Source organism: Fusarium oxysporum, chromosome 2 (assembly GCF_000149955.1).
Source record: "Fusarium oxysporum f. sp. lycopersici 4287 chromosome 2, whole genome shotgun sequence".
In the NCBI taxonomy this organism is placed as follows: domain Eukaryota; kingdom Fungi; phylum Ascomycota; class Sordariomycetes; order Hypocreales; family Nectriaceae; genus Fusarium; species Fusarium oxysporum.
The window spans coordinates 4,977,713-4,992,113 of NC_030987.1; the positions used below are offsets into that span (position 1 = coordinate 4,977,713).

At 43.2% G+C, this 14,401-nt stretch overlaps 4 protein-coding genes across 4 annotated transcripts; 1 reads left to right on the forward strand and 3 right to left on the reverse strand.

Annotated features, from left to right (window-relative positions):
• Positions 1 to 461, reverse strand: FOXG_15867 (uncharacterized protein; the record flags this gene model as incomplete). Its single annotated transcript, XM_018395979.1, has 2 exons — positions 1 to 50; positions 122 to 461. The coding sequence occupies 2 exons, from the start codon at positions 459 to 461 to the stop codon at positions 1 to 3; spliced, it is 390 nt and encodes a 129-aa protein (XP_018256486.1).
• Positions 462 to 971: 510 nt separating this feature from the next.
• On the forward strand, positions 972 to 1,933 carry FOXG_15868 (uncharacterized protein; the record flags this gene model as incomplete). Its single annotated transcript, XM_018395980.1, has 3 exons — positions 972 to 1,416; positions 1,460 to 1,809; positions 1,862 to 1,933. 3 exons carry the CDS (start codon positions 972 to 974, stop codon positions 1,931 to 1,933), a joined length of 867 nt encoding a protein of 288 aa, XP_018256487.1.
• Positions 1,934 to 7,545: 5,612 nt separating this feature from the next.
• FOXG_22237 (uncharacterized protein) lies at positions 7,546 to 7,771 on the reverse strand (the record flags this gene model as incomplete). Its single annotated transcript, XM_018402636.1, has 2 exons — positions 7,546 to 7,591; positions 7,713 to 7,771. The coding sequence occupies 2 exons, from the start codon at positions 7,769 to 7,771 to the stop codon at positions 7,546 to 7,548; spliced, it is 105 nt and encodes a 34-aa protein (XP_018256488.1).
• A 2,131-nt stretch (positions 7,772 to 9,902) lies between these two features.
• FOXG_22238 (uncharacterized protein) lies at positions 9,903 to 12,335 on the reverse strand (the record flags this gene model as incomplete). Its single annotated transcript, XM_018402637.1, has 3 exons — positions 9,903 to 9,977; positions 11,977 to 12,054; positions 12,102 to 12,335. 3 exons carry the CDS (start codon positions 12,333 to 12,335, stop codon positions 9,903 to 9,905), a joined length of 387 nt encoding a protein of 128 aa, XP_018256489.1.
• Between the last annotated feature and the right edge of the window lie 2,066 nt (positions 12,336 to 14,401).

Below are 14,401 nucleotides of genomic sequence, written 5' to 3' on the forward strand. Positions count from 1 at the left end.
TCATTGTTCTCTTCCTGAAGGCCAATCGCCACCTTTAGAGGGAAGATAACCTGTCTTGCGAATGGCGTAACTTAGTTCATGTTAGTAAGCCGGAGGATTCTTGGAAGCCTGAGTTACGAACCTTTAGCTATGTTTAAAAGCATCGGCAGCTCTATATCAGCAGCAAACTCGGCAAAAGACAAATCCGAGCCGACACGACTAGGTATTAGTGAACTATATAAGCTGCCTACTTCTTCCAGCTTGATTCGTGCTGTCTGAGTGTGAACAGCCATTGTCCTTGCCCTCCTGCCGATCGTTGGCTGACCCTTGTCTGGACGAAATTTTTTCTTCTTCCCTCGCATGACATGGCTTCTGATGAGCTTCCTCGTGACTGCATCGACGTTCTCCAGATTTGATGAGACAATAAAAGGAAATCCTGCGGCTGGGTCGGATGGTTTTCTGAATCCATCCGATCCTGTCATATTGAAAGTCTTGGCACGTCCCTTTTGTTTGCCTAACGAGGTAATGCTGAACAGAAGGCATACGCTGGGGTCTCACGTGCAAACAGGGATCTTTTAAGATTTCGCACGTAAATAGTAGAGAGTTCGGGGGTAGATTTAGAACAGCACAACACGAATACACCAATCTGAATCAATGGACCGAATATACGTAATGCCTGACAGGTAAAGGTTTAAGGCGGAGCATATATACCCTGACACAACGGACAACGGATGACAAATCCCAGACAAATCCCATAATGTGGGGTCAATCAGGGTGCCAAGACAACTTTTGTTTGCCGTTTCGAGTATAGCGGCCGGTATCTGCGTCACTATCACGAATTCAGCGCAGATTTCGGATGTTGGGCCCCCTGTCAGCGTTCGCCATAGACTTTCTATAAAAGAGATCAGGAATTCTTTTCATATCATAGTATCTGAGACTTGATAGTCCTGACCTATTAATCTTGCAGAATCTTAATAACTTAGTCCTTTTTAATGAATTCCCTACGGAAGTCTGTCCTAATCACCGGCTGCTCTGCTGGTGGTATTGGCGGAGCATTGGCTGATGCGTTTCACGCCAAAGGTTACCACGTCTTCGCAACTGCACGTAACCCATCAAAAGTCTCCCCGAGTCTCTCCAGTGCGGAAAATGTCACGGTTCTGAAGCTAGACGTGTTATCCACGGAGTCGATCGCCGCTGCTGTTGAAAGCGTCAAGAGCCAAACTGGTGGTGGGCTCGATGTTCTCGTCAACAATAGTGGCGGAGGCTACAATTTACCGGCTTTGGATGTTTCGGTTGAAGAGAGCAAGAAGCTGTTCGAACTAAACTTCTGGGCTCCATTGACTATGCTTCAAGCCTTTGCCCCTCTTCTGATCAAGACCAAAGGATGCATTGTGAACAATTCCTCTGTTAACGCAATCGTCCCTATGCCGCTCATGAGTGAGTGCCAGATTCTCTTTATAGCCATTTTCTAACAGCCTAGGCATTTACAACAGCTCCAAGGCTGCTCTTTTCTCGGCCAGTGAGACATGGCGTCACGAACTTCAACCTCTCGGAATTCGCACTATTACCCTGCTTACCTCCGCGGTCAAAACCAACTTTTTTTCTGAACATCCTGCGGCCGATGTACCTGATGATTCCCAGTACTTTGAAATTAGGGACTTCATTCATGACCTTGTTGATGGCCGCATGCAAGAGAATGGAATAAGTGCGAAGCAGTATGCGACTAAAGTAGTTGGTGAGGTCGAAAAAGGCACAGTCGGAGTGGTCTGGGCCGGCAAAGACGCTTCTATCCTCCATCTACTGTCGTGGCTGTTACCACAGTCCGTTTTGGTAAGACTTGAGCTATCTCTGATATTGGATCGATATCTAATCGCAAGCGTAGGATGTGGTAGTGCAGAGCGTCATTCCGATTGCTCGTGAGATGGCTAAAGCTACGCGACGGAAACTAGCCTAAGAGACCTCAACTTCCCAGAAAGGAGCTGCGCTGTCAAATGCTGGGAAGATTGTGGGAACACGACGGCTTGGAATGCGCCAGTAAGTCTTGCCGTGGAGCATGACCAGACGGACAGGGGTCGGGTCGGGAAACGTGCAGGAGTAACTTGCTTTATAAGCGGGCCGTGGATACAAGCGAATCGCGGATTTTCCTACCACTTTACGGTAAAGCCAAATTGCAGCAGCACTATGCCTAGAATCCTTTCAACCTAATCTTCGGTCTGTATGAATATTACTTCTCTATCTTTCTCACATGTCGTTGGATTATGACCGGGCTGCCCGCACTTCCTACTGTACCAAAGACGCGCTATTACTAGTGGTAATTGGTACAGTAGGGCCTTCGTAAGTCCCTTTTTCGCATCATCTGGAACGTGATGTTTATTGCGAAGATGGGTTGTGACGCGGGAGTCGGCAATCGAGAAGACAGATTGATATTCCTTTCGACAACAGATGAGAGCATGTACATTGTAGTCAATGAAGAGTTGAAGATTGCTTAAAAATCCCATAGCCGCATTTTTTTAGTATGACGAAGTGAATATCCGTGGTTGAGGCAATAAATTTGACACTCTCGGAGTGAACCTGGAGAATTAGGATGAGGAAAGACTACCCCAGAGGTTTACCTTGATGGTTTGTTGCCATTGAGCCCTTGACAAGGGCAGAGGCGGTAGACGGTTCGAAACCCAGCCAGCGTGCACGGATAAAAAAGATGTAATTTCATGAAAGTAATGACGGCAGGGGGCCAACGCACGGACGAAAAGTATGTAATTTAATAAATTACAGGCAGTCCTTGGTACAGTAGTAAGTAGGGTGGAGAAAGGAAGCATGAGAGAGATGTTGGGCGTTGGTCTACCGGGTGTAATAAACTTGTATGTGTGCCCTTTCCGTACAGAGTATATCGCACCCCAGGCCGTAATTCAACCCCATAATCTTGTTAAGATTATACTAATTATTCTTGTGGCATAAAATGATTATCTTTAATAAGCGCTACCGCGTATCCGTATAGGCGGAGAACTATGTCGAGAGTCCATGGCTGAAATGCGGGGCGGGGCCAATCAAAGCATTCCATGTGCCGCTCCTTGTGAACGGCGATGCGGATACTATAGGCGACACGGCTTAATATTACCGGTAGCTTATATCCTCTTCTGACGATCCGGTGTTATCTACATCTATAGACAGCTCGTTATATTCGCCAGACGTGGAATTATTAATGCTAAACGGCGGAAAGAATATAGCAGGTACTGGCAATGGGACTGGCGTTAATCTCGTAATATGCCCCGATAGATACTTAATCTCGATAGACGGTGATTGCTCGGTTACTTTTGTTTCTGAACCGCCAGGGATAGGATATAAGGTTAAAGTTACCGCCCTTTGATTAATGGTCCCTTCTATGCTTTCGTTAGGTCTCCTAGTCTAAGGCTTAGAAGCCTGTGGGAGGATATCTTGTTTTGACCGCTTTGTATTGATAACTATAATAAAGTGATTATTGGGGAGGACGCCGCTAAGTCTGCAGGGTTCTAAAGGCTGCTGTTGCGATACATACTGCTGCTAATCGTCGTTCTAAATCAAATCCAGCTTGATGTCGCTGGCTTGTTTATAGTTATTGTTTATTAGACCTGGGTCTCTATAATTACCCTTATGCATAGAGGAAGTTAGCTGATGTAGACCTTGACCTCGATCTGTTAATGGCCTATAGCTAATGGAAGACCTAGATGTTGTTTGTTGATGAGAATAAACTAAGTATAACTGCTAAGAATCCTTCCGGTTTTGGCTACTTAAGGGCGTGCAAATAGTTGGTGATATATTAACTAGATCACCTGATAAATCGGTGCAGAAAGATATATTGCTGTAGTATATTATAGCACCTTTGCAGCATTATAATTTGCCAGCTAACCCTCCAGAGTAATTTAAGCCTAAGTCTGACTTGCCAGGATTATCATCGTCTATGGCTATAGGCAAGCAAACTAATGCATCTTATAAAGTATTTACATCTAATAATCCCTCTTAAATAAATAGTGGCTTATAATAGAAATTTTTAACTTAAGTATAAAACTGCAGATTAAATGCAGATATATTTTTATTTAAGCCTTTAGATTAGGATTTACTGCTAATAAATAGGCTTATCTTTTAATGCTTATATATCTTTTTAGAATTATTAATATTATTAATAAGAGGATTTTCTTATAAATAATAGATAGAGATATAGCTATTAAACTTAGTATCTTTAGATTTGCCTTATAATTGGATTTTATACCTATTAGTTAATAGCTAAAACCTAATGCTAACTTCTAATATAGCAGAGCAAACAAAGTCAGGAGTAATATTAATTAAGTAAAGCTAGGCCAAATTATATAGCAGGTTTAAAGATACCTAGCCTTTAGCATCTAGGTAAATATCTTAGATACTCTGCTCTCTAGGCAATATATTAGGTAATAGTAGGTCTAAATATCGGATATAGTTTATATTCTTAGACGGAATCTAAGCACGATTAGGGTCTAAATTACAAGGTAGCATTAGTCGCTGTTTTAGGAGAGGCAGGACTAGGGGAAACGGCTTAGTAGGCAAGACCAAGCCTTTACCATTGCCTTCTGTCTCTATGTTGTCCTTTTCGGGATTAGAGGCCGACCTGCAGGCACTTAAATAGCACTAATATTCCTAAGCGCGAGATTGTTATTCTAGAGGGAGGAATCTGGCTTCTTAGATAGGCTTAGTTTTATAAGTAGGTGGTTGGTAAGTAGATAATAAGCCTGCTACCTATGTATCTGCTATAATGCGCGCTATAATGAAGCTGCCACCTAGGCGCAGAGGCGATACTTTTAAGATATCGGCACTGTTACTTCTGCCTATAAAGAACTATTTAAGGCGATAAACAATAAGACGCTTCTGCTCCTTGTCTATTATAATTACATGCTATAGGTATAGCCCGTCAGGAACATCTCGTAGATAGTCCTTGACCTTGCCCTTTAATGATTTAGTTAAAGGCAAAATAGGGAGGTAAAATGGCGTTCTCGAAGACTTGCCACTGGCTGACATGGAGGCGTAAGCGGAGTTAGCCGGCCGGAGGCTAGAACCTATAGAGGGAGTATAGCTGCGCTGAATTCCAGCTTTGGAATATATGTAATTGCGATTATAGGGGGATATCCTTTTCTTTTTTTGCAATAATAATGCCTCTGGAGACCCATCGTAGTCCGCAGCAAGGTCTCTCAGTATGGTTTCGAGCTCTCTCTTTTTCTTTTAGGGCAGCCCATAAACCTTGATCTTAAATAGCTTGTCTTTATAGAGCAAGGCCGGACCTGGTTGCTTATAGCGCTTAAGCTCCTTCTTTAGTTATTAAATCTCTAGCGTTAGGTCGTCGATGACGCTGCGGTAATTATTAGAGCTACTGCTGTGCGCTGTAATAGGTCTAGGAGGGTCAATATAATGCCAAGTATGCAAGTATAACTTCTCTATATCTAATAAATTAGATTCTTCCCAGGAGGAGGAGAGATTAGCTACAGGTTTATATTAGCCTCTTCTAAATTACTATAAGTTCGCTATAGGTAGTGCATACTATCTGCGGGATTGTTGTTAGCAGTTGCGTTAAGGCTTAAGTCGTTATACCATTCTGGTGGATTACTTAGCACTATCTTATAACTGCCGCTAAAGGAATCGAGATAGAGAAAATAATCGGTTGGTGGTAGTAGGGTTTTCTCTGGATTATTTTAATTTAAGGGCATTTTGGCCCCCGTGAGCAATAAAATGCAGAGCAAGACCCTAATAGGACTGCTTAATTATCGATATTACAAGAATTGCAAGTATAGGCTATATAATAGTAAGACTTTTACGGTTTAATAACCGTGAAATACGGTTAGGAGACGTCTAGCAACGGCCGAGTGTCCTATAGAACAATAAGGTGGGTTAGTAATATAAAAAAAAAAACCACTTATAAATAAAACCAGATAAGGACAGGAATTAAGCTGTTATAAAAGTATTGCAAATAGGATTATGGGATATGCAGTGGCGAGGCGAATGTGCTATACTAGCTTTAGGGGAGAGCCCCAAAAGTCATTAATATACTTACCAAAATGAAATAAAGCTATAACTGGCAACAGCGAGTTGCAGATAATTTCCAGATTATAAAAATTTGCTTTATATAAGGGTTATTATAGTTAAGTCTTGTGCGGTTTGTTGGGCTGACGAAATGTCTGGAATTATCCGCCCAGGAGATTGCAAGGTGAATCTGTTCTTCTGTGTAAAGGCTTGCCTACTAAAAAGTAAGGCACTTTTGGCATAGTCGCCGGGAGGTGATCTAGCAAAAGATATATTGGCGGCAATATGTTCTTAAGAACTTGACTTATTTAGTAGCCGATGAACTTAAATAGAGATTAGGAAATAATATCTTACTAAATGCTTCCCTGCAACTTGCCAAGTTAATAGTCCGGCCTAGGGGTTGCTGAAGCTGCTATAATAGATAGTAAAAAGGTCAATATACCTGGGGTTGAATACTGATGGTCGTATGGCGGCAATTAATTATAAAAATGGTTGTGATAAGGAGTTGGTGTATTGTGACTGGTGCCCTGAGGAATATATAAGAATGGGAAAGGATGTGAGATTGAGGAGATAGCAGGCCAAACGTTGCCAGCAGAGACGGGCTAACAGGGTAGGCCACTCATCACTTGTCCGTGTAGGCATACTAGTAAAGGAAAAGTGGAGTACCCTGGTGACCTAAGAGCCTGGGTCCCCGATATGCTGCGGACCTATCGTAGCATTAAAGATATGTTCTGTACCTATGAAGTGCGCCGGAGCCTGACTCCGTTATCTTAAAGACTCCTCGCATAAAATAGTCCAGGGCAGCAGATGGGATTGTCGTAGATGAAGCTATTACTGCAGTTTGCAACTACATAAAGCGCAGATTAAGGCTTTATTGTGCACTTATTAAGGATTTAGGTTAAGATAGATATATGTAATTACAGCTAAGGAGAAGAAATATTGCAGGGTAGGCAAGATCTTTACAGTCTCAGGAAATAACTATCTTAGTAATCCAGCTATATACTTCACGTAATTCTACGGGATATAATACCCTGCATAAGTAATAACTTAAGAATAATTAATTAACACATTTGCTGCTGCTTAGCATATTCACTTTAACCCTTTAAGCACGCTCAGTGCAACAAGAAACAATCAACCAGTTCCTTATCCGATCTGCATGGTGGGACAAGCCACGAGAGGCAATCTGCCGTGCTTTCTAGAAGGCAAGACAACAGGGATAGGGACAAGTGGAGTCCGAACCTGTAAACAGTGTAAGCAGCAATTAAGTTTACAATAAGCTTAGGACGTTTAGATGCTACATAAACATAAAATACATACTAACTAACAACTAACATAGCACAGCCTCTAGTAGATAGACCTGGCTTTAGCCGCTGAAAATAGGATGCTAAACACTTGGAGAAGTTGTCTTTTAAAACAGGCCTGTTGCGGGGCAAGCGGGGCTGGGAAAAAGTGGCAAGCAGCAGGATTGGTCAGGTTGAGGATCTCAGGGGCCAGAGGTCGGAAAAACAATATAGCGAGATTTGGCGTTGTGGGTCCTGAGGAATAAATTCATTCATCCTTTCTTTCATTGAAGTGGGCATTAACTTTGTAAGGGCTAAGAGACGTCGTATTAGCAATGACTCTGTCTATTAGCTACTAATGGATATAGTCACCAAGGCGCTTAATGCCAACGCCCCCGCCATAAGCGAGATCTTTGATTTCTTGCCTGTTCTTACTCTTGTTGTCTCACTGTTATATTGCATACAGAGAACCTTATCTGGTTTGCTGGAGGCATGGGGTCGCAGGCGTAAAGAACTTATCGATTAAAACCTCTTTGTTGCCCTCTACCAGGGCTCGCTGACCGAAAGATTTGATTATATTCCCTTCGTTTATGCTATTGAGACTGCTCTTATGGCCCGAGCTCTCTGTCTCTGCTATGCGGCCTATACTATAAATGGTATTTCTTAGATTATGCGCATTATGCCTGTCTACAGAGATGACGAACTGCTGTGCTTGATCTTGGAATAGGATAAGGCCGAACTCTATACTATAATTACCGATAGTATAATAACATAAAGCTGGCTGCCTATTAATAATGCTTTTCGCATCCTTATCTAAGCTGTTAAAGATTATGCTATTTTCCTTCTTGATACCTGCGGAAACGTGATATCCTGGAATACTAGAGCCGAGCTAAGCAAGGGTTATAAGAAGGAAGAAATTATTAGTAAGTACTTCTTGACTTTTTATAGCAAGGAAGATATCTAGTCAGGGTTCAAATCCACGACACTCCACGACACATTTGTGAATATGGCGTGGATATGGATGCTGACTAATAATTTCGATGTGGAATGGGTGGAAATGGATCCATTATGGAAATGGATCCATATTGTGGAATTCGTGGAATGGAAACCTACTTCGTCCAACAATGGTAATTAATGGGTCCCGCCCGCCCTCGGTGACGTCAATGTTTTTGTCATTGGTCCATTAAAATCCGCCGTTGCTTGACGCAAAGGCAACACACCCACCGACGTTCCTGTTTCTTGTTATGCTGGATATTCGTAGCCGAACCGATATACCTATAGACGCGCCTTGCCGTCTCTCTCCGTCAAGATCCAGCTTTTGTAGAGCTGAAAGAGCCGTTGATTGTCCTCTTCTGTTCGTTCTGGAACGGATGTGGTTGACTTGGTAGGATGGGGAGTGGCCATTTCGATTTGGGGTAGTAACGCGAGTAACAGTGAAGCCCCCAGAATGGACTCATTGTGTACGGAGGAAAATGGGGTGGCAAATCGATGTTGTGTTGTTGTGGGTGATAGAAAGTACTTAGGATATGCGGGATTTCACAAGGAAATCAAGGTATTTTCGAACCCCACCTAAAATATTCCACGATTTCCACATGTGGAACATGTGGAAGGGGCTTCGTGGCGTGGATATGGAAATGCTGAAGCCCACGTGGAATGGAATGGAATGGATATGGATCCACATTATGGATCCATATGTGGATTTCGTGGTATGGATTTGAACCCTGTATCTAGTCTAGGAAGCCAGAAAGAGAACTTAAGATTTGCTTGCATAAAGGTAGGGTAGAAGATGAAGGTTGGCGCTACTATAAGGATAGCAGCCGGTTCTAGGCTAATATTATTATCACGGCCATATATAAGAATGATATCTACGTTGGCTTCGGTAAGGTTACCTAGAATCTTACTAAGCAAAAAGAGGCAGAACTGCAGCTAATTACTACTTATAAGGAGAGCATAAAGTTAAAGAATGATTTTCTAGCAAATATTAGTTATAAGATATATATACTAATATATGGTATGCTCTCTGCTTACTCCCTGCTTTTAGATAGCTGCCTAACCGAGGAGCAGCAGGAGATAGCTAATATAATTAATGAGTCTGGCTATATCCTATTGCGGATTATTAATGACATCCTCGACTACTTTAAGATTATAGCAGGTAGTTTTCCTATTGAGAATGATAAGGTTGATATTGCTAGTGTGGCTATATTAGTCGTCTATTCTATGCAGGCTACTATATAACCGGGAGTGTCCCTGAGACTGAGCCTGTTACCAAACTTGCTAAAGTGGGTAGAAGGGGATCCTCTGAGGTGCCGCTAAGTTATTGAGAATATTATCAGTAATGCCGCAAAGTTTACTAAACAGGGGTATATTCTAGTAAGTATATCACTGCTTACAGAAGATATGGCCACTTATATAATCCTAACTAAGGTCTATAATACTATATATGGCGTGATATAAGATAATGCCTAGAAACTATTTAAGCTATTTATACAGCTTAATACTCTGTATTACAAGCGTCGCCAAGGAACTAGGCTTAGACTATCTATTGCAAAATTAATCGCTGAGCTGTTAGGTGGGAATATTAGATATAAACCTAACCCGGAACGGCAAGGCAGTATCTTTTAGTTCTTAGTTAAACTTAAGAAGCTTAGCAGCCTTCAGCAGATCCAAACCGTCGACGCTCTGCCAGTCCCTAGCAGCAACCTGTTGCAATAAGAGGTTTCACAGGGCGAGGATCTTGCAGAACAGCTAACTTAACTGATAAAGATCTCCCCGATAGTGCGGATCCTTGCGGCCGAGGATAATATTATCGATCAAAAAATCCTGGTCGAAATGCTGCATGGCTTCGGATTCTGGTACATAATAGTTGTCTCAGACGGCGCCCAGGCGGTCTTAATACTATCCGCGATAGCCAATGCCTTTGATCTGATACTGATGGATATTAGTATGCCGGTCATAAATAGTTATAACGCAACAGTGCAGATACGGAACAGTGGCATACATCTACCCATAATCGCCATGACTGCCTATGCGTTAAAGGGCGATATGGAGCGTTATTTAGAGAAAGGCATGGATGACTACATCGCCAAGCCAATGAATAAGTAACTGTTAATGAAGAAACTCCTAAAGTGGCTTGTACACCCAGGCGGTGCGGTGCTGGCCACCACTGCCCGAGGGCAATAGAAAATTCGATAGAAAATTCCGCCTTATCAGCATTCGACTTCCCAGCAGCAGTGTTAAAATCTATCACGGCAGATTTGTGGATTATGTCTTTGGCGGCAAAAAAGTTGCATCTCTTGCAGTAATCTTTGAAGTTAGATATATTAGCTTTATAATTGTCGTTAGCTAGGAAAGGATCTTTTAGAACGCCTTTATCTTTTCTTTGGGTGAGCGCTTATTAGTATATAAGATGACGATGATAGGGCTGGTGATACCACCGTTGCCGCCATTGATAGCCCCTTTGTCTGAGTGACTTCAGTTCGGGACGGCATGCCTCTTAATCTATCAGAAAGAGTCGTTTAAGGGAAGTCCTGTTTCTGGGCCGCTTGGTCTTGTGAGAGGCCGTTATCTGTGACATCTAGTATAGTATTTTAAAGCTTTGATAAAATAGCTAAAAATCTAAAAAAAAAAAAAAAAAAAAAAAAAAAAAAAAAAAAAAAAAAAAAAAAAAAAAAAGGATTTTAGCTTAGTATAGCTTATTATACTTAAATATAATTTTAAATAATTTTTGCCTATTTTATTTCCTACTTAAATTTATATTCTACACGGTGTTAATTTAATTTTCGTTAAAACTACATAAAATAAAATAGCAAAAATTCAAACAAAAATCATATTAAGATGATATTATAGTTGAATAACTTATGTCTTATTTTTTAGCTATTTTAGAGCTAAATCGAATTTGTAATTATTTTTAAAAAAAGGGCTTTTAAGGTAGAAAGTGGGGTATCTCGCATACTTATCTATCTCGTATGCTTATCGTGCATGTTAACAATTTTTAGGTACTTATTGGCTGGGCATTGCGGGGAAAGATACCTAAGTGCCTCGCTCGCTTATCATGCACGTTAAGCGTGCTATGGAGATTCAAGCCTCTCTTGAGGCTCTTTGGCATGAACCAAGGAAAGATAGAGCTCGGAATAGAAAGACAATTAATGACAAGGAGGAGGGTAAGTTGGGCCGTAGAGTCCAAGAGGATCCAAACCCATACACTAGGTCTCTAGTGAGAGATAGAATTGAATGATTCATCAAATGTCAAGCCCCCTGACTTGATCAGCTTGCCGTTGTGGAATTTTTAGCTGGCATAGTAGGGTTTGTGAGAAGTTCTCGGATCATTATTATTTTCCCAACAAGTTCCTACTTGTCGTCAATGCCACAAGAACACTCCTATTATACTCATAGGACGGATGTTTCCGCACTTTATCAAGGCAGCTAGTTGAGCTAGGTAGGGCAACAATTGTCCAAGATCAACATACAATGAAGTCGATCAGTGTGGCCGTACCTCCAGGGCTAAGTATCCATTACATATTAACAGTTTCCCCTCCCTCTTGCTTCGGCTGCCCCCAATCGCCCTGGCGGCCCTAGAAGTCCCTCATCACCCGCCGCGATATCCACGTTAACACTGACCATGTCGATGCGCAAAGCATGCATTGGAAGATCAGTAACGTGGAAATAACATTTCAAACGCAGCAATTGTCGACTGCAGTACTGTGTGCTCTTCTACGAGAGATCTGTTTCTCTCCTCGAGGAGCGCAATATACTCTCTCGCCATACATATAATGGCCTCCTATTATAGGTAAGAATTATTATGTCACGAGTTGGGTGATGACTAACCTCATCTCCTATCAATTTAGGCGTTACTTCTTGCGGATCCTTCATTGCACTCTCCTCTCCTTCCTTTGCCATTACAACTCTCATACTGGAGATACTATCCCGTAGTTCGGTAAATGTATCATTGAACTGCGTGTCGTGGCGCTTCTCGATTGTGCGCCTGGGCGAGGCTTCCGATGGTTTGTGACGGCCCGAGTTGCATGCCGGTACGGTAGAACACTCGGGCTTGATTGCCATGCTGGGAGGAGAGGGACAATGGCGTCAGTCTATACGGTCTCTGTAGCTCAGGAGGTCCTGAGGAACGGTCGGATACGGCGCGAAGACAGTTGGCACCGGGGGAAGGGACGGGATATATCTTGAGGTTGAAAGGGGTCGCCGCGGCACTTGATTCTGTGATAGTCTCAACTCAGGCTGCGCTGAAAATAACGGCGTTGGAAATGTTCCCACGATGATGTATCCGGATGTCTCTTTCTCCACATGCCGCAACAAGAGATATGACATATCCACTACCCCAGAAGAGGTGGTACAAAGTGGTACCGCATTTGAGCCACCACCTTTTGACTACCCCATGCAAACTCAGAGGTTTCGTAATACTAGCTGATCATTGGATCGTGTTTTGTGTCACCTTGCCGATCAATGGGGTCCAGACTAACCTACTGGGTCGGTTAATGCAACCATGGTCTGATTTAGTGCATCACTGCCTATTATAGATATAGCACGGACTCTATGACAGAGGACAGCTGAATGATGATCAGTGGTTTAGGCTTGTAACTCTACCGTCTGCCCTGGGGATGATCGAGATAGCTTTGGCGAAATATGGGTGCAGCAAATGCTCGAAAAATTATTTGTGTTCATTGACAGCCACTATCTCGAAAGGAGTATGTTGTTGAGTAGGCCTCTGAGAACTTACTGCGTGGGCTGAAGTAAGCTGGACTGAAGCAGCCAGCTCCTACTCCGGCAATCGGGAGAAGTCAGCAATGGCTGGCAGTCTTGACCATACCTCGCCCCGCTTTGACTCGTTCCTCAGGGTTCAGGGCGGCTTATTGCCGATGCATCGGGACAGAAGCGGCCCTTAAAGATTTATAATGCCAACAAATTACCATCCAGCAGGTTGTAATGCTAGCAGGTTACTCATTTAACAGTAGGATTACAGTTGGGGGAAAGGGTTTGGGGGGGCAATAAGTTTGAAAACCCTTGAGGTACCGATCTTCGAGTCTAGCCTAAACAGGATGTTATGAGGGTTCCGCTTTAAGATTGTATTTTCAACCTATCCCTTTGAGTGCCACAGCCCTTAGGCAATGAGTGCGCTCGAAAGACACCGAGCACACAGGACTTCGTCTCTAGCAGGCAGATGTCCTTTGGAAAGGTCAGTCAACGCAGACCATGACGAATATGACCACTGGCTGTCGAGTCCGGACGCTAAGAGCGACCCTCTTGTCACGGATCCCATCCAATATTGGTGGGAGAGACCGAAAGATTACCTCGACTGTCGCGAATGGCTCTTGACCCGCTTTCGGTACCGCCTATGTCGGCAGAGTGCGAGCGTTTGTTTAGTGTTGCTGGGCAAATGGTCTCATCGCTGCGGACTCGACTGGACGCTAGCATGATAGGGATGACACAGACGCTAAGGTCGTGGGTGCGGAATGGACTAATCGACGCGGTGGATACGTTGGTTGACGTATCAGATGAGGTTGGAAGTAGCATTATATGGGAGACAGAGGAAGATGGCCGAGACGCTGGCGAATAAAGTGTTGGGTATCTCCGGGGGCATATGAGGCTCATGTTCAATTCAACGCCACCAATTCAATTTGCGGATGCGGTGGTTCAACTCCACGGGCCAAATGCTGAGTAAGCTGCCAACGCAACGCCACGCGAGGGCGAAATTGATGGAATTGAATTGATCGCCAGCCTGGGTAGCTCGGTCCTCCGAGTAGCCGGTCTCATCTTCACCAGTATTCAACAAGTAGGGTGGTGTTCATACTGGACGCTGTGTCATAAAGATTCCAACAAACTAGTTTTGAAGATGCCCGTAGTCCTTATAATGTGAGTGGGCCATGTGGTGCTGGTTGCGGTTCGGACCCAAGTATCAATTCATACCATTCCTGGCCAACCTATGCAGCAGTAACAGAGACGGTAGTAATTTAAAACTATCAGAAAGATACCCTCGAAATCCTCAAACACAACAATACCCTGATCCTAAAGCAATTGAAACAATGTCGGAAACTAACGGATCCTATTTCCATCCCTGAAGGCCAAGGTTAAAGACACGACAAACAGAACACTACTTCCCGTGAGCAGCAGAA